Genomic DNA, 24,097 nt, shown 5'->3' with positions numbered 1-24,097 from the left:
ACACACAATGGATGGAATACTACTCAATCATAAAAAGGGCAGTGAAATATTGCTATTCGAAGCAATGTAGATAGACTTGGAGGGCATTATGCTAGCTGAAATAAATCACAGAGAAAGACAAATGCTATATGGTATAACTTATATGTGAAATCTAAAAGGTACAACAAACTAAGACTATAATAAAAAAGTAGATTCAGAGATGTAGAGAACTAGTGGTTACCAGTGGGGAGAGGATGGCGAGAGGGAGGAAAGAGGGGCAAAATAGCAGTACAGGATTAAAAGGTACAAAATACTAGGTATAAAATAAGGTACCATGGATTTGCCTGGTAGTCCAGTGGTTAAGAATCTGCCTGCTAATGCAGGGGCCACAAGTTCAATCCCGGCTCTGGGATGATGCCACATGCCAAGGGGAATTAAGTCCGTGTACCACGACTATGGAGCCTGTGCCCTAGAGCCTGTAAGCTGCAACTACTGAGGCCCACAGGCCTTAGAGCCCATGCTCTGCAACAAGAGAAGCCACCACAAAAACTTGTGCATCACAACTAGAGAGTAGCCCCCACTCACTACAACTAGAGAAAACCCATGCACATCAATGAAGATTCAGTGCAGCCCAAATTAAAAACTAACTAAATAAGCTACAAAGATATATTGTACAATATAGCCAATATTTTACACTAACCATGAATGGAATATAACTTTAAAAAGTTGTGAATCATGGTATTTTATACCTGTAACATATAATGTTGTACATCTATACTTCAGTTTAAAGAAATCATACATACTGGTAACCACTCAGAGGATCCTAATAAAACACAAAATATTTTAATATCTAATTGGCTTAAATTAATTAATGATACTAATGACAACACACCTACTAATTACATTTCATTGGTAAAACTTGAAAGAAATGTTTTACTTATGGGTATTTAAAAAGACAGAGTTTAGTGTTATGTCTAAAGTATTTCTGCATTAGTCATCCAAACACTTTTAGGAAACTTCCCTACATGTTTTAGTTTAAAGTGCTTTGGTTGTTACTGCTTTTCTAAGCTTAAAGAAGGGAGCAGGCACACAAAGGAGATAGGTGAGTTACTTCCCCTCTGGGTCTTAGACACAGTGCAAAAATTAATTGTATTTTTAGAGCATTAAATAAGGGGCTGGAGCTTGGGCTGTGATCGAAATCACTTCTTAAGATCTTTTCCAATATCATTTCCTTATATGAAAGGACAATAGAGACAGAGGGAAAAGAAGCAGCCAAAGGTTCCTGAAGAGAATTCCAGCGGTTGAGAATACTTCTTGGTTCTTTCCTATGTCATCCTGATACTACTGGAACAAGTTTAGGTGTGCAATATTTACCGAAGCAGTAAGATTACAAAATCTTTTAAAATCTTTTTGTCCCTTCCTTAGGAAAGCCTTCTCTAGTCACCCCCTAAATCAAGACATTTCGAAAGAGATCTACTTTCGTGGACGCTTATACTTCTCCTTCACAGCACTTATCCTCAGATCCTCATTACATTTTCTTTTTTTGTAACTATTTGATGTATTCTTCCATACCGTTGTCTTGCTTACTTACTGCATCCTTAGCTTTCACCACAGTGATGGGCTCATATTACACCCTTAAAATGTTGAATCAATACTTGAGGGGAGAAGGCAGAGGCTATGTTGTTTTGTTACTTTGGTATTGGGGAAGAATTCAATAATAGTGTCCTCTGCTCTCAATAAGTGCTCTTTGAAAGAACGGACGTCACACCCCTTAGGAACCCTGCATGCTGCCGTAGCTGAAGCCTCTGAGGCTTACCTAAGACAAGCCTCCTTCCAGCTCACCTTAAGTAGAGAAGAAATAATGTGAACTCAGCAAGTAGTACATGAAAATACATGTTTTTTCAGGTTCTCACAGAGGGCTTTTAGATAGTCTCTTAAAATTGTGGAGTTGGAAACATCCATTTTGCCTCATCTCTTAACAGCAGTTCTCAAAGTGTGGTCCCTGGGTTTCACATCGTTGGTATCACCAGGGAACTGGTTAGAAATGCAAATTCTTGGGAAACAGACCTGGTGAATCGGCACAGGCCCCTTCCTTCTAAACTACACGTTTTTCCTCTCGGAGGTCCCCTCCTCCAGGGTGCGCCCCGCCAGCGGCGCTCAGCCCTTGGGTGGCTCTCGATTAGAGAGTTCAGAGACGCAACACCGACCGAGGTCAGGAGCTCCGAGCTCGGGCGGGGCTCTCTCCCAAGGCCGGAACGTCCAGAGCTGAGAAGGCTGCCCCCGGGCGGCGCTCCCTGGGACAGCCCGGCTTCCGCCCCGCCTCCGGCCCGCGGCCCCGCCCCATTCCGGCTCACGTAAATAAACGCGAGGAGCCAGCGACGAAGTCGCCGGTGTGAGGCGAGGTCGTTGCAGCCACTTAGGTGTCAGGGACGAAAATCACTAACCAATGAGCTGCTGGGATAGTCTGGGCAACCGACCAATCGCGAAGCCTCGCACCCGGATATGATAGCCGGTTCTGAAACCGAACTCTGAAAAAGTGTGAGGGGCTCCCCACGTGGGTCGGGGCACTGGGCGTGGATCAAGGGGTAAACGTTTATTAGAGTCAGTGTCTCGCGGGTGCGGTGGGCGTGTAAGGATCATCCCTGTGGATTTTGAGTTGGAAACAAATAAATGAGGCTGTTTGTCCGTGGAAAGAATTCCCGCAGCTCTGTCCCAGAGTCAACGTGTGGGGAAGCCCCTCGGATGAAAACACACAGGGAGCAGGAATCTTGAAGACGCAGCTCGGGTAGTGGGAATATGAATCTCTTACCTAAAAGCTCTAAGGAGTTTGGCTCCGTTGACTATTGGGAGAAGTTCTTCCAGCAGCGAGGAAAGAAAGCTTTCGAGTGGTATGGAACCTACCTGGAACTGTGCGGGGTGCTGCACAAATACATCAAGCCCAGGGAAAAGGTAAGCGCGGCCTGGCAGCCCGGTGTGTGCTCTGGAAAGTAGGAACTGAAAACAGAAATTCTGCATTTGGTAGACCGTGACAGGCGTGGGGGCCCTAACTGGGCCGGTATTTTCAGGATTTCATGCAACATTCCGGCTAAAAGGTAATTACAAAATATCCTTCTACAGGTTTTTCAGATAACAACTTCCACCCCCAGATCATTCTTGAATTAGTAACCTCACAGGAAGAATGAATTATTAAGTAGTGCAACCTCCTAGTGAGGTAGGTAGCTCCTCCTAGTGAAGAAAGTGTGCTTTTCTGTCACTGTGAATGCCCGGGGAACTGGTAGAATCCGTGGCTTTACTGATAAATTAATCTTTTACCAAATAGTTGTTGTGAGCCCACACTTTAAGGCGCTGTGCTCATCCCTTTAGCGGCAAATGCGTTGATATATAAACCCTGGGCACATTCCAGAAGTGATAAGTACAGTAATAGGTTGGACAGAGATGGGGTTGCACTGGAAGTAGGGAAGGAAGAGGGTAGGAAACGAACATTCAAGGAAGAAACTCTAAGAGCCAGATTTTATGTTGAGTGCTGCCTGTGTGTGTGTGTGTGTGTGTGTGTGTATGTGTATTCTGTCACTGAGTTCTCATAATAAATTTCAAGGTGAGTGATACACGAATTCTACAGATGCGGAAACTGAGGCTCTGAGAGCCAGTTTCTTGCCCAAGATCATAAATGTAGCAAATGGTCATGTGGGGATTTAGACTTAGGCCTACCTAGCTTAAAAGCTTATGCAATTGTCACAGTACTATGCTTTTCCAGAGATGAGGCAGAATTTTGAAGGATCCAAATTGGGAGATTGCTCTGTAGAGAGGGAGGCAACAATTTGTGTTTTAAGTTTGGCTTCAGGAAATAGCAGAATATCATGAGTTGGAACCCAAGACATGAGTGGAATAGGATTATGCCAGACCTAGTTTTTTTTTTTTTTAACTTTTTGTGTTGGGGTTCAGTTCAATTCAGTTCAGTCGCTCAGTTGTGCCCAGCGTTTTGCAACCCCTAGAACTGCAGCATGCCAGGCTTCCCTGTTCATCACCAACTCCCAGAGCTTGCTCAAATTCATGTTCATCGAGTCGGTGATGCCATCCAACTATCTCATCCTCTGTTGTCCCCTTCTCCGTCTGCCTTCAATCTTTCCCAGCATCAGGGTCTTTTCCAATGAGTCATTTCTTCACATCAGGTGTCCAAAGTATTGGAGTTTCAGCTTCAGCATCAGTCCTTCCAATGAATATTCAGGACTGATTTCCTTTAGGATTGACTAGTTTGATCTCCTTGCAGTCCAAGGACTCTCAAGAGTCTTCTCCAGCACCACAGTTCAAAAGCATCAATTCTTCGGCGCTCAGCTTTCTTTGTAGTGCAAGTCTCACATCCATTCATGACTACTGGAAAAAGCATAGCTTTGACTAGACAGACCTTTGTTGGTAAAGTAATGTCTCTGCTTTTTAATATGCTGTCTATGTTGGTCATAGCTTTTCTTCCAAGGAGCAAACATCTTTTAATTTCATGGCTGCAGTCATCATCTGCAGTGATTTTGGAGCCCAAAATAAAGTCTGTCACTGTCTCCATTGTTTCCCCATCTATTTACCATGAAGTGATGGGACTGGATGCCATGATCTTAGTTTTCTGAATGTTGAGCTTTAAGCCAACTTTTTCACTCTCCTCTTACACTTTGATCAAGAGGCTCTTCAGTTCCTCTTCACTTTCCGCCATAAGGGTGGTGTCATCTGCGTATCTGAGGTTATTGATATTTCTCCTGGCAATCTTGATTCCAGCTTGTGCTTCATCCAGCCCGGCATTTCTCATGATGTACTCTGCATATAAGTTGAATAAGCAGGGTGACAATATACAACTTTGACGTACTCCTTTCCCAATTTGGAACCAGTCTGTTGTTCCATGTCTGGTTCTAACTGTTGCTTCTTGACCTGCATACAGATTTCTCACAAAGTAGGTAAGGTGGTCTAGTATTCCCATCTCTTGAAGAATTTTCCATTGTTTGTTGTGATCTACACTGTCAAAGGACTTCCCTGGTGGCTCAGATGGTAAAGCGTCTGTCTACAATGTGGGAGACCCAGGTTCGATCCCTGGATCGGGAAGATGCCCTGGAGAAGGAAATGGCAGCCCACTCAGTACTCTTGCCTGGAAAATCCCATGGACGGAGGAGCCTGGTGGGCTACAGTCCATGGGGTTGCAAAGAGTTGGACACGATTGAGCGACTCTACCACCACCACACTGTCAAAGGCTTTGGTGTAGTCAATAAGACCCAAGTAGATATTTTCTGGAATGCTCTTGCTTTTTTCTGTGGTCCAATGGATATTGGGAATTTGATCTCTGATCCCTCTGCTTTTTCTAAATCCAGCTTGATCATCTGGAAGTTCATGGTTCATGTCCTGTTGAAGCTTGGCTTGGATAATTTTGAGCATTACTTTGCTAGTGTGTGAGATGAGTGCAATTGTGCGGTAGTCTGAACATTCTTTGGCATTGCCCTTCTTTGGGATTGGAATGAAAACTGACTTTTTCCAGTCCTGTGGCCACTACTTAGTTTTCCAAATTTGCTGTCATATTGAGTGCAGCACTTTCACAGCATCATCTTTTAGGATTTGAAATAGCTCAGCTCAAATTCCATCACCTCCACTAGCTTTGTGGAGTTGGTTCATCACTTAGCATCATAGTGATGCTTCCTGAGGCCCACTTGACTTCACATTCCAGGATGTCTGGCTCTAGGTGAGTGATCACACCATTGTGGTTATCTGGGTCATGAGGATCTTTTTTGTATAGTTCTGTGTATTCTTGCCACCTAGGCGATTTAACAGTTTTGCAGTAGTTTCAGGTGAATAGCAAAGAGGACTCAGCCATGCATATACATTATCCCATAATTGGGATATACAATACATATATACAATATACATACATTCCCCAAACTCCCCTGTCACCCAGGCTGCCACACAGCATTGAGAAGAGTTCATGTAGTTTCATATAGTAGTTTCTTGTTGGTTATCTATTTTCAATATAGCAGTGTATACATGTTCATTGCAAACTCTCAAATTATTCCTTGCCCCCATCCTTCCTCTTTGCAACCATAAGTACCTTCTCTAAGTCTATGAGTCTCTTTCTGTTTTGTAAGTTACATTTTCAACAGTAAAACAAATAGGAGATTTCAGTCGTAACTACTGTATTTGGATTCTGTGACTTTCTATCAATTCTTGAGTAGTAAATGTTTGATTCAGAGAAAAGAACAACCATGGTTAGTTTGTTCCTACACTTAATTAATAAAGGCTTGTTTCAGAGAAAAGAACAAGCCTGGTTAGTCAGCTTCTGTGTTACTTGCATTGTTATAGCTAAATGTGATTTGTTACTAGTGAGTTCTGATAGAGCCTAGAATCAACTCTGTGATGGCATTCTCATTCCTTTGCCTTGATCACCTCCATCTTGTTTTTTTTTCTCCCTAGGTGCTAGTGGTTGGGTGTGGTAACTCAGAGCTAAGCGAGCAGCTGTATGATGTGGGCTATCAGGATATAGTGAATATTGACATTAGCGAGGTTGTCATCAAGCAAATGAAGGAGCGCAATGCCAGCCGACGGCCCAGGATGAGCTTCTTGAAGATGGACATGACACAGATGGAGTTCCCCGACGCCTCGTTCCAGGTGGTGTTGGACAAGGGCACCCTGGACGCTGTCCTGACAGATGAGGAGGAGAAGACCCTGCAGCAGGTGGACAGGATGCTGGCTGAGGTTGGCCGTGTCCTGCAGGTGGGCGGTCGCTACCTCTGCATCTCCTTGGCTCAGGCTCACGTCCTGAAGAAAGCAGTGGGTCACTTCTCTCGGGAGGGGTGGATGGTGAGGGTGCACCAGGTGGCCAGCAGCCAGGAGCAGCTGTTGGAAGCAGAGCCTCGGTTCTCCCTGCCTGTCTTTGCCTTCATCATGACCAAGTTCAGGCCGGTCACTGGCTCTGCCCTTCAGATCTTTGAGCTGTGTGCTCAGGAGCAGGGCAAGCCTGTGCGGCTGGAGAGTGCCGAGCGGCTGGCCGAGGCGGTGCGGGAGCGGCAGCAATATGCCTGGCTGTGCAGCCAGCTGTACCGCAAGGCCGGGCTGGGGAGTGTGTCCCTGGACTTGTGCAATGGGGACACGGGGGAGCCACGCTACACCCTCCACGTGGTGGACAGCCCCACTGTGAAACCATCGCGGGACAATCATTTTGCCATTTTCATCAGTGAGTTGGGATTGCTCCCTCTCTTTCCTGAAGGGGGCTGGCTTACAGGGGCTGGATCTGGGGATTTGGTGGATGGGTATGCCTTGGCTGGCTTGATCTTGCAAGGGGGCGGTACTTTGAGAGGTTAGACTGGCCACGGCATAAGGAAGGGGGAGCTGCCTGCTTGAATCTGAGGTTTATGTATTCCCATCTTCCATGGCAAAGGCCTGATCAAGTGTGAGAATGGGGTTGGTCTGTAGAAGGGAGAAGTAATACAGATACATTTAGGCAGGTCAAACTGTTGTAGAGATGTTACTTTGTAACAGAGTAGTAGAAGCAAGAAGCCTTGTAACCTATGAGCAGCATAACCTGGGGAAGTCTCTATGCTTCTCTGCAGAGTTTTTGCAAACAGGACAGAGTAGCAGCTGAAAAAGGGAGCTCTGGGACCAGGCTGGTTTCCATTCCTGGCTCAGTCCCTTCGGGATGCTACTGGACAAGTCAGTGTTCTTTCTGTGCCTCAGTTTTCTCCTCCATAAAGTGAGGTTGTAACTGTCTTCTGTAGTTGTGAGAAGCATAAAAGTTCTTAGAATAGTGCCTGGCACATGATAAGTTTTACAGACGTTAGTGTTGTTATTGAAAGGGGTAAATGATACCAGGTTCACCTTGGTAATGATCAACAGAGATAGTATGAGGAAATGCTTTCACAAGTAGAATATTCTAGACAAATGTGAAGTATTGATACGTCATGCTGGTAATTGGTTTCCTAATGTGGAATCCATTTTTCCGAGTATTCCCTTATCCTAACTGTCCACCTAGCACAAATAGCACAGTGGATGTGAGCATGGATTCTGGGGCTGGACTGCCTGGGTTTGAGTCCTAGCTTTGCCAGTTACTAGCAGCGTGAACTCGGGCAAATACAGTAACTTCTGTGTCTTAATTTTCTCATTTATAAAATGGAAATAGTAATAATGCTTCCTGCATCTTGGGCTATTGTGAAGATTTGATTAGTTTCTGTTTGTAAACTGTTTGCAATCATGCCTGGCATGTAAGAAATGTTAGCATTATTACTATTTTTCTTACACTTGGTACTTGCCTCCCTCTCCTTACACACCCACACATTTTTCCACACTGGGTCCTGCCATGGGTCTGCTGGCAGTGGGCCTTGTGCACTAGGGAATTGATAGCCCCTCAGTAGGTCACAGTTGGAGGGGATGGCCTGAACAGGGGCTGGCTCTCTGCCACGTGGGGCATGTTGGTTGTGGGCTTGAACATTTCCTAGGACTCCCTGTCAACAAATGCCTCTTTCCAGTCCCCCAGGGTCGGGAGACCGAGTGGCTATTTGGCATGGAGGAGGGCCGGAAGCAGCTGGCAGCCAGTGCTGGCTTCAGGAGGCTGATCACAGTGGCCCTTCACCGAGGTCAGCAGTATGAAGGCATGGACAGCATCCAGGCCGAGCTGTCGGCCAGAGTCATGGAGCTGGCCCCGGCTGGGATGCCCGCCCAGCTGCAGGTAAGAAGGCTTGGGTAGCAGCTTTCAGGGTCTCTGGAGGTCATATTAACAGGAAGGCAGAGCTTGTCTTGGAAGAAGCTAGGACTAGGGTCTGTGACCTTAGACTGTTTCTGGAGGGCATATCAGCAGCTGAGAGCTAAGTGGGTAGAAATTATGTCCCAGGCAGTGAGCGGAAGGTGAGTGATTGCCTTTATTGAGACCCATAGTAGCATTTGTCTGCAGAGCCTCTTGGACAGCATGAAGGAAGTCTCCATCTCCAGCTCCTCACACTGTGGATTACTCCTAATGCACTTTGCACAGGATTTCCTTGGCCATTTTGCTTCTTAGAACCATCATTGTGTGAGGGAGAATGGGAAAGGGCCAAAAGAGCTCACCTTCATTTTCAGAACATTAACTCTGTGGGTTTGATGTTTCACTAGGAAGGAAACTGAAGGTTTTTGCCAACATGGTGATATGGTATTATCAGTTGACACTGTCTGTCTTGTGCTATCCTGGTCATAAGACAGTGTGATTGACTTTATTGCAAGGACTTTATAGAAAAAGTTTATCCCTCTTGGCAGATGGGAAAGACAACCTACCCAGAGTCTCAGTGCTCTAGTAACAGACCTGGGAATAAGAAGCCCGTCTCCTGGGTTCTCAGCCTGTGGCTCTGACAGATTAGTGAGTCTGCAATGCTTCCTGAAGACTGGGGTTAGTGTCATTAGAGAGAGCCAGAGCTTGTGGGAAGGTTCTTTTGTGAGTTTTCTCTCAAAGTTTGGAGTTCCTCATGATGATTAAATATTCTTGTAAAAAAAAAAAAAAAATTAAGTGTGGAGATTGGGAAAGGAATGGAAAAGTTTAGGGGGAAATGTATTTTTTTTTCCTCATTTGTTTTTTTCCTGTTTAGTAAAATGCAGGAAAAAGATGAGACTCACTGGGGGAAGGGAGAATTTTCTTCAAATTTGGAGAGGTTGCTTTGCCCAGGGATTTTGGTACCTTTATCCCAGCTCACATTCCTTCTCTCATGGTTCTGGCCCCTCTGCAGGATTGCTTCTCACTTTCACTGTCTTGGACTCTTGAAAGTCCTTTTAGGAATTGCTCTTGAGAAACTCCTGTTTTTCTTGTGGAGAACCAACTGCATTTCACTAATGGTTTGGGGAATCTTTATTCAGTTGGTTTTTGAAAAGATGGATTAAGCTTTTTGAGATCTAGTCAAATGCCCCAGAAAAGTACTTTGACGGAGTGGCGAATCTTTGGAGTCGTTGCTACACAGGACCTTGGTGTGGGGATTCCTCACAGAGACACAAAGGCAAGGGATTAGACTTTCATCTTTCTCAATGGAGCTGGCATTTCGACCACAGCTCTACTGTTCCTTCAGGTGCCCTTCCTGTCTGTGGGTGGGGACATTGGGGTCCGGATCGTTCAGCACCAAGACCACAGCCCCTTGAGCGGCGACTACGTCATCGAGGACGTGCAGGGAGATGACAAGCGCTACTTCCGGCGGCTCGTCTTCCTCAGCAACAGGAACGTGGTGCAGTCAGAAGCCAGGCTGCTGCAGGATGTGTCTCACAGAGGTGAGGCATCGTGGACGTGGTGGCGGTGTCCCTGTGGATGTGATGTGGACAACGTGGGGTGGCCAGAAAGACTTGGGAGCTTGGCGGAGTTGTAGGACAGACCTGGATATCTGTGACCAGAGGCACATGGCTCCGTGGGGCATCCTCCTATCTTCAGGGCTCTTAGGGTGTGAGTGGTGATGAACAGAAGGGAGGTCGATCTTCTCTTCTTGAGCAAAGCCTGGCTCTAAAATGATAAGGAGCGGGGTGCGGTGGTTTACCAAATAAATGTGATCATCGCCTTAATGCCTGGAGTTCAGAGACCACCTATTTTATGAGTTGCTCCATATGCATCTGTGTATTAATTCGGTAGGCCTGCTCTCCTCCTTACAGCCACCTCCTAGCACCTGGTTTAGAGGATTGTAGAGTTGGTGGGTGCCCTAGACGTCACCTAGTCCAGTGCTGTCCAGTAGAACTTTCTGCAGTGAAGTTTATATTCAATATTTAATTAAATATTTAATTTCTAATACCCAGTGAGCTGTGCAGTGTGGATGCTGAGCATAGGAACATGGCTGGTATGACTAAAGAGCTGCACCTTTAATCTTATTTATTTCCAATGAACTTATATTTAAATGTAAATAGACACAGGTAGCCAGGGTTACAGGCTTGGACGGGGTAGATCCAGACCATGTTTTCTAGGATCCCTTTTAAGTGGTCTCCCAGGTGCTGCTCAGAAACACCCCCTTAAGGGGGAAAGCAGTCATTTGTTTCACCTGCTGTTTTCTCCGGTGTGTATATTTGTACTTCAAAAGCAATACTTGCTTATTGTAATCAGTTCACAAATCAGATGTATAGAGTGGAAGTGAATGCACCTCCCCTCCACCTCTCCAGTATAACTTCCCAGAGACTCAGGCTTGGAATCTGAAATTGGCTTTTCTGATTCTTGGAAGTTTCCTTTGCTGTCCTGTTGGCAAGGCCATCTGGAAGGAGAGTGAAAAGAGAGAGTTCAGAACCTTATGAGGTCCTGGGTTTGCCCAGAGCTCAGGGTCAGGTGACTCTCTGCAGGACAGTTTTCTCTTGAGGGGTGTCCCCTGGTCAAGTGCACCCATGTTTGCTGGGTTCCCGAGCTGTTGTTGGGTCACTTGAGGCGCAGGTTGGTTCAGCTTCGTCTCACAAAAAAATCAGTAAAATTGCTTCAAAGAAGATATTCCCCTCCAATTAGGGTTTCAAGTTTTTTCCCCCCACTGTTGTCAGGATCCTAGTCTTCTTACCATCACTTAATTCTCATGGGAATGATTTTCCTAAGGGAGTATTGGTGAGAAGAAGGATACCTTTCTGATTGTTAATGTTAAATCAGGCTGCCCCTCACACATTGGTGCCCAATGCTGCTGTGGAGTGCAGCTGGTCCCTAGGAAAACGGCAAAACCAGCAGCTCACTGTGTCCTGGTGCAGTTGAGAGAGTAGGGAGAGGAAATGTAAAGGGACCTTTTGTAGGATATTCTGTAGGATTGCCCTTCTGTGAACATTTGTGATGTCCTTGTCCACTGGGGTGGTGTGCATTACGATCTGTGTGATACAGTTGAAAGATGGTAGGTGTTGGAGACAGGCAGTCCCACATTCAAATCCTAGCTGCACTGCCAGATTTTCTATCTGCCGAGAATTAGAATAAGAGGGTTGTTACAAAAGCTACAGTATTAAGAGTCCTGGTACGGTAACTGGCACAGAGGCAGTAATTGGTAACTTTAAGTTCTTTCCACTTAAAAATACTCATGAATAAACTCTCCTGTAAGCAGCTTTATGTTTCCTAAAGAAGTTCTAGCACCCCTCACTCAAGTATTCCCAGTGTTCTCAGTCTTTGGATGTTTTCTTTGCCACTTCCCTTTTCTGACACCCTGGCACATGTTACATGTTGGACCACCAACTCTTTGGGGAAAAAAGCCACAAATTGTACTGTTTGCTAATTTCTGTGCATGAAAATGGCCACCACGGCCAGATTTCAAGCTGCCAACACGTCGCCCGGTTCACAGAACACCTGCATATCTCACCGTTGGTTCCCGAGTCCCAGTCAGCCAGCTGCAGCACCCTGCTGCTCGTGTGCCTTACTTTCCAAGGAGTGGCATACCTCACACACAACCTCATTCGTCTCTGTCTCTGATCTAGCCCAGAAGAAACGGAAAAAGGACAGGAAGAAGCATCGGCCTGCTGATACCCCAGAGGACCTCCCTGCAGCTCCGGGGCAGTCTGTTGATAAGAGTTACCTGTGCTGCGAACACCACAAAGCCATGATTGCCGGCCTTGCGCTGCTGAAAAACCCGGAGCTGCTTCTAGGTGAGGAGATCACCACAGCCTTCCACAGTAGGAAATGTGTAAGATAACAGATGTTATCAGGGTTGGCTGCTTTGCAGCTTAAGAACCATGATTACAGATCAACAGATTCACATGTATTCATGTCTTTCTTATTCCCAACTGTCTTCTGCATCATTCATGAACATCCAAGTAACTTTTCCCACAAACTCGATTTGTAATCTTGAAACAGACATATGTGCTGATAGCTACATTTTTTCTTCTATTCATTTATTTAAAAATTAGTGTAAAATTAACTACAGTTTTAAAAATTAATGTATAAAATATCTTCAGTGAAATCTATAAAATGAACGGATCTTAAGTTGTTCAGCTTGATGAATTTTTGCATATCCATATACCCCTATAATCAGATAGAACATTTAAAAATCACATTTCCGGAGAAATACCTGTGTACTTTAGGAAAATTTCTGGCTTTTCAGTGATGCATTATTTGAGTGCCAGATGTAATTCTTTCTTGAATTTCTGCTCTTAAAAAAATCTATAATATAGGTAATACAGTCATAGCCTTACCACTGATAATAGGTTAGGCTCTGACCACAGGAGCAAAAATATTTGTTTCTGTCCACTCTGTACCTGTCTTCCCCCCAAAGTCCCTGAGTATGTCCTGCTGAAATACCCTATACTCGTGATCTGTCTTGGTGCTGTGTGTGTCCCTGGATTCTCAGTTGTTACATTTAATCCTCAGGTTTCTCTTTTTGGTGATTCTTTCTTGTTTCATATCTTCTTTCATCCCCTGTTTCTCTGAACTTGAGTGTAGGGTTTGGGCTTTTGTTTTCCTGTGACTTCTGGAACTTGGATGGATTTCCTTCACTTGGTGGATGTGTCTTCTTAAAGGTAGCTGTGGCCTTTGAGTTGAAAGCTGGGCAGAGGGCATCACATCTACACGCCCTGTGATCATGGACAAGATGTTGTCCATTGTCCCTCCCGTTTCCTAGAAGGGTTTAATGATGCTGATGGTGGGGATTATTGCTGTAATGTCAGCTGAGGGCTTTGCGATGTTTGAGGAACCATAATAATAACATACTGATTGCTCTTCTGGAACTAGTAAAGGAAGGATCATGAGGCCAGGGTTGAGTTTACATATGTTAAATTGACTTCTGAATTTCTAGAAAGAGACAAGGGAGGCCAAGCCTCTAAATCTTGTATCTTCTGGCCAGAGCGAACAATCTGACTGTCTCTTTTGTCCTCCCTAAGGCTGGCGTAGAACTTTACAGTGAGCAGATGGTAACATGATGGTTTTATTCTTTATTACAGAGACCCCACTGGCACTGTTGGTGGTAGGCCTGGGTGGGGGCAGCCTCCCTCTCTTTATCCACGATCATTTCCCAAAGTCCTGCATCCATGCTGTGGAGATCGACCCCTCTATGTTGGAAGTAGCCACCCAGTGGTTTGGCTTTTGCCAGAGCGACCGGATGAAGGTCCACATCGCAGATGGCCTCGACTTTATAACCAGCCTGGCAGAAGAAGAAGGTACTACTGTTGGAGAATTTGGAGAGGTGTTGAGGAAAGATTGATCCAAGGTTGTCAGGCCTGCAAGGGCCTGTAGGATTCATCTATAAGAGATACAAGCATCATCCCAGTCTTTCACCTGTTGATTTGTTCCCTCATTTGTTGACATATTTATTCAGTAAATATAGAGTGTCTATCATATGCTCAGTGCTGTTAGGGGTTAGGCTATGGCAACAAGTAAAACAGACTGTTTCCTGCCCTCACTATGCTAAAAAATCAGTGGGCTCCTCTTCTGAATCTCTTCTGACCCTGTGACCTTGCCACCACCTCATCATCCCAAGAAAGTCAGTGTCTGGAGCTGAGTGAGGTAAAGGAGAAGAAATGTTGGGGGTGTGTGTTGGGAGATGTGTTCTGTAAATCTTTCAGCTCGAGGTGAAGCCAGAAATGGAGTAAAACATCATTCATGTAGAGGAGTGGTTCTAAGCCCCCGGGGTGTTTGGCAATGTCAGCAGGCATTTTTTGGTTGTAAAAGCACACCCTTACCATTAGGTAGGGATGCTTCAGGCATAATAGTGGGTGGAGACCAAGGATGCTGCTAAACATCCTACAATGCACAGGATAGCTGCTGCTGATAAAGAATGATCTGGTCCAAATGTCAGTAGTGCTAAGCTTAAACCCTGATGCAGGTGTTAGTGGGAATTCCAGTAGCCCTGCTGCTGCTGGGATTAAGGCTCTGTCTTTCTCTAATAATTTGTATCCCAGACTTGGACAAAAGGCATGTTAGTGTGTTCTAATAGCTCTGCTGATGCTTTTGCAACTTAATGTATAGGCTCCTGGTGACTGATGTTTTGCAGAGTGTGAGCCCCTTAAGGAGAAGTTAGGTTGGTTCAGTCCTGCATGACCCTGGGGAGTCAGGCCACCCACCCTTCCTAGTCTGCTCATTCTGTAATAGTTGCTCTGGTTCTCGCTGGGTTAGAGCATTTTCTAGGAAGGGTGTGGCAAAACGGGATGCCCAGGGTGAGTATTTTGGTGCTGGAATAGACAGATGCTGCCTTAATTGCAAAGTGAGCTGAACTCTGTCAGAGTTTCCCAGATTTGCTCTCTGAGGCTGCGGCCAGTGAGGGGGCCCAGACCCAGGATAGCTAATACATGTGAAAGCACTTAAAACAGTGCCAGGCTTGTGGTAGGCACTCAGTCCAGGACGTGCTGCCGTGGTTAGGACCTCTAAACCAGATCTGAACAGCCCTGGCCTTTGTCTCTAATAACAACCCTTCAGGCTGTTGGAGGACTCAGTGCCACACGTGGGGGCCATGGCTGTCCTTGGACTTTGATGAGCCAACGTGTTCTGCTCTTGAAGAAACCAAAATCAAACTGTGCTATGAACAGTGATGGGCATGCTGTAGTCCTAAGTAAATATATATTGATTATTGAATAATCATTAGCACTGTCTCAGTTTGCTAAAAACCAGTTGTTCATATTGTAGGCCTACCCCTTATAAAACCTAACATTCTAGTAAGGAGTGGAACAGATTCATCATCAGTTCTTTCTCACCCATTGAACAAATCCCTTCTTTCTTGAGCCAATAATTGTTCAAGTAACTAGAAAAGATTTGCTGACTTTAGTTTGAGAATATTTTTCTCCTAGGAGGCAACGTATGCTGTTTCCAGAGTTAAGTTAAAGATACCATGTGCTGGGTCAGCCCTTACAGGCAGAGGCAGCTGCTTTGTCTAGATCAGTGGTTCTCATCTCTGACTGTTTCTCAGATCACCCGAGGAGCTTAAGAAAAGTTCCAGAGGCTTCTCACTTCCTGTCCCATCTGTTCTTCTTCACCCCAGGAGTTTTTAATTCCGTTGTTCAGGAGTGGAGCCCAGGTTCTCTGAGTATTTAGAATTTTCCCATTGGACTGTAGTGTCCTGCCAGGGTTGAAAATCACTGGTATAGCTGGACTCTGAATAATGATCCTGTTGGAGTGGACCCCAGAAATGTGTGTCTGTGGAAAGGGCTTTAAAATGTAGAGGAAGATGAGATGATGGCACCGTCTTAGACACGGGCACTCCCAGCAGAGCCCTGATGAGGTAACTGCTCTGGACTGTGACTTTGGTGCCCTTAGGCACCACATCCTCCATGTCATTCCTGTTGACTTAGCCAACTGTGCCTACCACAGGTCGCAGAGGAAATGTGGAGGAATGTGAATGGTGTTATTTTATCCAGCAAAAACCAGAGACTTGTCTGCTTCTCTTTCCCAGCACGGCCTCACTACGACGTCATAATGTTCGACGTGGACAGTAAGGACCCAACTCTGGGAATGAGCTGTCCACCCCCAGCATTTGTGGCCCAGCTTTTCCTGCAGAAGGTCAAAAGCATCTTGACTCCTGAAGGTATGAAGAACAGAAGGTGGCAAGGGAGAAGGGATGGGCCCTTTAGAAAGATTTTCTTTCTAATGAAAAATGCACGTTAAGTGTGTAGCTTGATTGGTTTCCCCAGATTGAACACACCCGTTTACCAGCACCCCTACAAGACCTCTTACCTCCTTTCAATAACTTGTCCTCCTCTCAAGGATAATCACCAGCCTCACTTCTTTTTCAATAGTTTTATTGATCTTTTTTTGGCTGGGTCTTCGTTGCTGCGCTTGGGCTTTCTGTAGTTGCAGAGAATGAGGGCTGCTCTTTTTTGTGGTGCATGGGCTTTTCACTGTGGTGGCTTCTCGTGTTGTAGAGCACGGGCTCTACAGCACAGGCTCAATAGTCGTGGCGCAGGGGCTTAGTTGCTCCACAGCATGTGGGATCTTCACGGACCAGAGATCAAACCCATGTCCCTTGCATTGGCAGGCAGATTCTTTGTGTTTTTTTTTTGTTTTTTTTTTGGCAGGCAGATTCTTAATCCACTGAGCCACCAGGGAAGCTCACCATCCTCACTTCTATCAGCACAGCTTAGTTTTATCCATATGGAATGTTCTCTCTTTTCTTTCGCTCAACATGATGTTTGTGAGGTTCGCTCATGGTGTTGTATTGACATCGTTCCTTTTTTGCTCTGGTATCACTGGGTGACTAACGTGATTAGGTTATCCCTTCCGCTGTTGGCATTGGGGTTTTTTCTTTTCCGAGGATTTAATAGGAGGTACTGCCATTAACCAGTACTCTTGCCTGGAAAATCCCATGGATGGAGGAGCCTGGTAGGGGGACTCCTGGTAGTCCATGGGGTCGTGAAGAGTCAGACACGACTGAGCGACTTCACTTTCACTTTTCACTTCCATGCATTGGAGAAGGAAATGGCAACCCACTCCAGTGTTCTTGCCTGGAGAATCCCAGGGACGGAGGAGCCTGGTGGGCTGCCGTCTATGGGGTCGCACAGAGTTGGACACGACTGAAGTGACTTAGCAGCAGCAACTGCCATTAACATTCTGGTAGATGCCTTTTGGTGAAGTGTGTGTGCAGATCTATTGGGCATAGATGTGGGGTTGTAATTGTTGGATCACAGATTATGCATTTATTCTGTTTGTAGATGCAATCACACACAGTGTCACAAAGCAGTTGTACTATTAGCAGTTCACATCCCTGCCAGCATGTGATGCTAGCAACCCCACGTGTCCTGGACTGGGCAGTATGCTTTTTCATCTTCAGAGCTGCCTGTTTTCAAATTAGGAAACTGAGGTAGAGACTTGCCAGAGTGACACACGATTAGACTTAGGTCTCCAACCCAGGTCTTTATGACTTAAAAGCTGGAGCTGTTAATCCGTATGTTCACAACCTCCCAGGTGTTTTGATTTGGTTTGCAAACAGTTGATTTAGAACCTTTATTGTCACAAATAAAAGTATGTGTTATAAATGTCAGGAATATAATTTCTCTCTGAAATTGGTACTAATTACTTGGCGGTATTAATTTCTTCTTTCTCAAAGCAATTCTTTGTGAAACAGAGGCATGGAGAATGGTCATATTTGGTAGCAGACAAGAGAGCAAGAAATGAGTTTGAAACCTTCTTATGGTTCATGCATCCCCTAACTCCTTCTCTTTCTTCATATGCTGTGTGTTCTCGGCACAGTCACTGCTGCCATGGATGTGTCCCTTGCTCCACCTGCCTCCCTGGATCAGGAATGGCTGTATTCCTCAGAGCAGAACCTTGTCTCCGGTGTTCCCTGAACCACGGTCATTCTCTTCCTTTCTCACCCTGCAGGTGTCTTTATCCTCAACCTCGTGTGCCGAGACCTGGGGCTAAAGGACTCAGTGCTGGCCGGGCTCAAGGCGGTGTTCCCCCTCCTGTATGTCCGGCGAATTGAGGATGAAGTCAATGAGATCTTATTCTGTCAGCTGCACTCTGAGCGCAAACTCGCTACACCAGAGCTCCTGGAAATGGCCCGGGCCTTGGAGCAGACCCTGAGGAAGCCCGGAAGGGGCTGGGATGACACGTATGTCCTGTCAGACATGCTCAACACTGTGAAGATCGTGTGAGTGTCCGGACCAGGCAGCCCTCTCAGCTTCCTGCCAGACTGACCTCAGGCTGCTGGCCTGCCAGAGACTTAAGAAATACAATGTGCATTAAGCCTCGTATTTTTCTTAGTTTCATACTCATCTATGTGCACCCTCCTGCTCGTGAGGTGGCCTGAAGGTCTGGGAGAATAAAAAAGTCTTTGCTCTGCTGTCCTCTTCAGTACTGCTTGGGTTGATCACCTTGGCTTCCTGTGCCACGTCCTTGAGTAGGTTCCCTGCTGGAGCTCCAGCAGGTGTGATGCTTAACAAGTGTGTCCCAAGCTTCTTAGGACTGGAGACACCACACGTGATTACCAGTTTGCTTTGCTTTTTCCCTCTTTTGGTCCTATAGGAACCATCTCAAGTGAGATAGACAGTAAAGCATTTTGTGCCAAAAGACTATAAATAGGGTAGCCTCCCTATAGATGTGAGATAGATTTAAGAGAGCATCTACTTTGTCTCCCTGGAGATGAAACTGCTGCTGACATGCTCCTACGTTTTAAAAATCTGGTAATGCACTCCTCTCTTTTTTTCAATTTTTTTATTAAACTTTTAATTTTATATTGGAGTATAGCCAATTAGCAATGTTGTGATGGTTTCAGGTGGACAGCAAAGGGACTCAGCCATATACATATAGGTATCCATTCTCCCCTAAACTCTCCTCCCCTCCAGGCTGCCACATAACCTGGAGTAGAGTTCCCTGTGCCATACAGTAGGTCCTTGTTGGTTATCCATTTTAAATATAGCGGTGGGTACCTGTGCATCCCAGACTTCCTAACTATCCCTTCCCTCATCCTTCCCACTGCAGCCATTAAGTTCAACCCACTCTAACTTTTCTCATAGCCCAAGCCATTTATTCTGTTCCCCCAGAGGGAGTGAATGTACCTGGCCCCATGACCTCATGTGTCAGAGTCAGCAGTCTGAAGTCTCTTCTATTGGTTTAGTCACATTTACTGAGTGGCAGCTACATGCCAGACTCACTGTAAAAAGTTGTAGTGGAAGTAAAGATGTTTAAGAATGGCCAGAAAGCACAAATTAGTAATAAAAATGAACATGTTCCAGGAACATTTCTAAGTGAGTGATTCAATACACTGTCTCATGTAATTTCAGATAAAGGATAGTTAAACCAAAACTGCATCTAACCTGAATCTCACTTGAGCCAATTGAAACTATTATGCCAGTTCATCTCTTCTAATAGTAAGTAAGCCAAGACTAACTTAATAGCAGTGCTATGGGAAATCCACCACCCCAGTTCCTCTCCCCACAGGCCCTTTAAATGGACTCTACCCTTTCGAGGCAAAGCATATTTCAAAACTGTGTTGTCATCCTTACACAGTTTGCAGCTTGTTGAGAAGAAGTCCATATGTGCAGAATAATGTTTTTAGATCACATCTATTAGAAATACTAGGTCTTCTTCAGGAGAGAGTCTTCCCTGGCACCATGTAAAGGGAAGGTCATCTCCTGGCTTGCCTTCTACCCCAAGGGACTCAGCTTTGGCATCCTCCATCGTTTTCTAGTTTGTAAACTCACCTGGTATTAGGATAGGTTATAGAGGGTCTGAGTTGGAGGGTCCTGTCTGACTGCCCTGCAGTCAGACCACCCTCTAGTGCTGTGCAGACTTTCAACAGCACACTTGGTGGTATAGCCAAGCTAGAGAATTACCAGAATGATGACGGAGTCTCAACTATGTCTTAGGAAGAGTAGTCCAAGGAATTGGGCTCACTGGAGAGAAGCATTTGAGGTGGGAAGAGGCACTCAGGGGCAATGATAATCGTTTTAAATTTTTGAAAGACTGGGTATGTAAGACAAGTAAGGTTGGTTACATGTGTCTGTCAAGGCTGAAGGCTTCCCTGGTGGCTCAGATGGTAAAGAGTATGCCTGCAAAGCAGGGGACCTGGGTTCAGTCCCTGGTCAGGAAGCTCCCCTGGAGAAGGAAATGGAAATCCACTCAAGCATTCTTGCCTGGAAAATCCCATGGATGGAGGAGCCTGGCAGGCTACAGTGCATGGGGTTGCAAAGAGTTGGACACAACTGAGCAACTAACACACTAAAGGCTGAAGAAAGACCAATGGGCAGAATTTATAGTTGGGCATCTTTCAGCTTAATTTCCTAGAAGATTTGTGCTGACAGAGACCACTGTGTTCACCAGGACATGTGATTCAAGCTTTTCTCAAACTGTAGACTAACTTTGCTCGGTGTGGCTCGCTAAGTTGTGAGGAAAGGGTTTTGTGTGTACAAGGCAATGCCATTGGCTATATGCCATCTTTCTCTTTGGAGAGTTATTCACATTTGTGTGGGTGTATGTGTTTGTGGGAGTGGTGTTTCATTTTATTACATATTTTAAAAACTGAAGTGTAACTGACACATTATACTACTTTCAGGTGTACAACACAATGATTCAATATTTGTATATATTGTGAAATGATCACAGTATGCTATTCACTTTTGCATTGATGCAAATGGGTCTTTATAAGAATTTTACCTAACTTAGGCATATGAAGGGCTTCCCAGGTGGCTCAGTAGTAAAGAATCCGTCTGCCTGGAGAAATATACCGTATTCATGGATTGGAAGAATCAATATTGTCAAAATGACTATACTACCCAAAGCAATCTATAGATTCAATGCAATCCCTATCAAGCTACCAATGGTATTCTTCACAGAACTAGAACAAATAATTTCACAATTTGTATGGAAATACAGAAAAACCTCGAATAGCCAAAGCAATCTTGAGAAAGAAGAATGGAACTGGAGGAATCAACCTGCCTGACTTCAGTCTCTACTACAAAGCCACAGTCATCAAGACAGAATGGTACTGGCACAAAGACAGAAATATAGATCAATGGAACAAAATAGAAAGCCTAGAGATAAATCCACGAACCTATGGACACCTTATCTTTGACAAAGGAGGCAAGGATATACAATGGAAAAAAGAAAATCTCTTTAACAAGTGGTGCTGGGAAAACTGGTCAACCACTTGCAAAAGAATGAAACTAGAACACTTTCTAACACCATACACAAAAATAAACTCAAAATGGATTAAAGATCTAAATGTAAGACCAGAAACTATAAAACTCCTAGAGGAGAACATAGGCAAAACACTCTCCCACATAAATCACAGCAAGATCCTCTATGACCCACCTCCCAGAATATTGGAAATAAAAGCAAAACTAAACAAATGGGACCTAATGAAACTTAAAAGCTTTTGCACACAAAGGAAACTATAAGCAAGGTGAAAAGACAGCCTTCAGAATGGGAGAAAATAATAGCAAATGAAGAAACAGACAGAGGATTAATCTCAAAAATATACAAGCAACTCCTGAAGCTCAATTCCAGAAAAATAAATGACCCAATCAAAAAATGGGCCAAAGAACTAAACAGACATTTCTCCAAAGAAGACATACAGATGGCTAACAAACACATGAAAAGATGCTCAACATCACTCATTATTAGAGAAATGCAAATCAAAACCACAATGAGGTACCATTACACCCAGTCAGGATGGTTGCTATCCAAAAGTCTACAAGCAATAAATGCTGGAGAGGGTGTGGAGAAAAGGGAACCCTCTTACACTGTTGGTAGGAATGCAAACTAGTACAGCCACTATGGAGAACAGTGTGGAGATTCCTTAAAAAACTGGAAATAGAACTGCCATATGACCCAGCAATCCCACTTCTGGGCATACACACCGAGGAAACCAGATCTGAAAGAGACACGTGCACCCCAATGTTCATCGCAGCACTGTTTATAATAGCCAGGACATGGAAGCAACCTAGATGCCCATCAGCAGATGAATGGATAAGGAAGCTGTGGTACATATACACCATGGAATATTACTCAGCCATTAAAAAGAATTCATTTGAATCAGTTCTAATAAGATGGATGAAACTGGAGCCCATTATATGGAGTGAAGTAAGCCAGAAAGATAAAGACCAATACAGTACACTAATGCATATATATGGAATTTAAAAAGATGGTAACAATAACCCTATATGCAAAACAGAAAAAGAGACACAGATGTACAGAACAGACTTTTGGACTCCATGGGAGAAGGCGAGGGTGGGATGTTTCGAGAGAACAGCATCGAAACATGTATTATCAAGGGTGAAACAGATCACTAGCCCAGGTTGGATGCATGAGACAAGTGCTCGGGCCTGGTGCACTGGGAAGACCCAGAGGGATGGGATGGGGAGGGAGGTGGGAGGGGGGATCGGATGGGGAATACATGTAAATCCATAGCTGATTCATGTCAATGTATGGCAAAACCCACTACAATATTGTAAAGTAATTAGCCTCCAACTAATAAAAATAAATGGGGGAAAAAAAAAGTATCCATCTGCCAAACAGGAGATAGCTTTGATCCCTGGGTCAGGAAGATCCCCTGGAGAAGGGAATAGCAACCCATCCCAGTATTCTTGCCTGGACAATCCCATGGACAGAGGAGTCTGGCAGGCTACAGTCCATGGGGTCACAAAGAGTTGGACGCGACTGAGCGACTAAACAACAACAAAGGCATATGAATTCTGGAGGATAGGAAAGTCAAATTCCTTCCACATCAGGCAAGTAACAAGTGTGTGAAGTGAGCCAGGTGTAAAACAGAAAGGCTCGGATAAGGCCTACTGTGAACCAGAGAATAAATGCCCCATCGAAAGGCGGCAGCTGTTCTTCCAGCTGAGCGTTGTCTTGCAGGAGTGTTAGATCTTTTAAGAGACCTCAGAAATCCTGAGTGGATATGTGTGTGTGAATATTAAAGTGTTGGCCAATCAGAACCTGTCTTCAAGCCATATTCATCCAGTTGGCCGGTCACTTTCCACTGCACAGGACGGTCTGCGGAGCACTTGAGAATCTGGTATACATACAGTGAGCATAAAACAAAAAACAAGCTGATAGCTACCAGTCTCAGAAGTCTGGAAAAGTTGCATCCTGAGTTATGACCTACATTTTCTTCAGTGAGGCTGGTCCCCATCACCTCAGGGATAGTGTACAATTAAAGTTCCCGGTTTAAACCAGTCAGTCCTAAAGGAAATAAGTCGTGAATATTCATTGGAAGGACTGATGCTGAAGCTGAAGCTCCAATACTTTGGCCACCTGATGCGAAGAACTGACTAATTGGAAAAGACCCTGATGCTGGGAAAGATGGAAGACAGGAGGAGAAGGGGACGGCAGAGGATGAGATGGTTGGATGGTATCACTGACTCGATGGACATGAGTTTGAGCAAGTTCCAGGAGTTGGTGATGGACAGGAAAGCCTGGCGTGGTGCAGTCCATTGGGTCGCAAAATGACTGAGCAACTGAACTGAACTGAAACTTCCCAGGACTATCAGAGAAGTGAATGTGAGTATATCACATGACAACACCATCACCTCCCTGACCAAGACACATTCTGCAACAATGTAAAGCTGCTGAGGCTGGCTCTAGCTACCCTCACCCTCACCCCACCATCAAGTTTTCAGTGTGTGTCTCCAATATGCCTTCATGGTTCAGCTTGGTGACAGCTACTTCTTGAGTCCCTCTTCTTATAGATAAACTAGTAGCTCTCAGCTTTATGTTGATAGCAGAATGCGTGGTCAGTCGCAAATTCATGTCTGGCTTTTTGCGACCCTCATAGCCTGAATCCCACCAGGCTCC

The 24,097-nt window shown here is 45.0% G+C and overlaps 1 protein-coding gene across 1 annotated transcript; it reads left to right on the top strand.

Moving 5' to 3' along the window:
• Positions 1-2,463: 2,463 nt before the first annotated feature.
• Positions 2,464-18,641, top strand: METTL13 (methyltransferase 13, eEF1A lysine and N-terminal methyltransferase). Its single transcript, XM_043485801.1, has 8 exons — positions 2,464-2,928; positions 6,415-7,174; positions 8,463-8,662; positions 10,020-10,215; positions 12,355-12,522; positions 13,813-14,028; positions 16,254-16,385; positions 18,179-18,641. Exons 1-8 carry the CDS (start codon positions 2,776-2,778, stop codon positions 18,451-18,453), a joined length of 2,100 nt encoding a protein of 699 aa, XP_043341736.1. The 5' UTR covers positions 2,464-2,775; the 3' UTR covers positions 18,454-18,641.
• The last annotated feature ends 5,456 nt before the right edge of the window (positions 18,642-24,097 follow it).

The sequence above is a fragment of the Cervus canadensis genome, chromosome 13 (genome assembly GCF_019320065.1).
Source record: "Cervus canadensis isolate Bull #8, Minnesota chromosome 13, ASM1932006v1, whole genome shotgun sequence".
Lineage (NCBI taxonomy): Eukaryota > Metazoa > Chordata > Mammalia > Artiodactyla > Cervidae > Cervus > Cervus canadensis.
The sequence above is the reverse complement of the archived record's forward strand: the minus strand, read 5'-3'. Positions and strand labels throughout refer to the sequence as shown.

Excerpts from the sequence above, each read along its gene's own strand:
- METTL13 (XM_043485801.1), top strand. The coding sequence starts at position 2,776 with ATGAATCTCTTACCTAAAAGCTCTAAGGAGTTTGGCTCCGTTGACTAT. Across the intron at positions 7,175-8,462 it reads TCATTTTGCCATTTTCATCA|TCCCCCAGGGTCGGGAGACC; the intron begins GTGAGTTGGGAT and ends GCCTCTTTCCAG. Across the intron at positions 16,386-18,178 it reads AAGCATCTTGACTCCTGAAG|GTGTCTTTATCCTCAACCTC; the intron begins GTATGAAGAACA and ends CTCACCCTGCAG.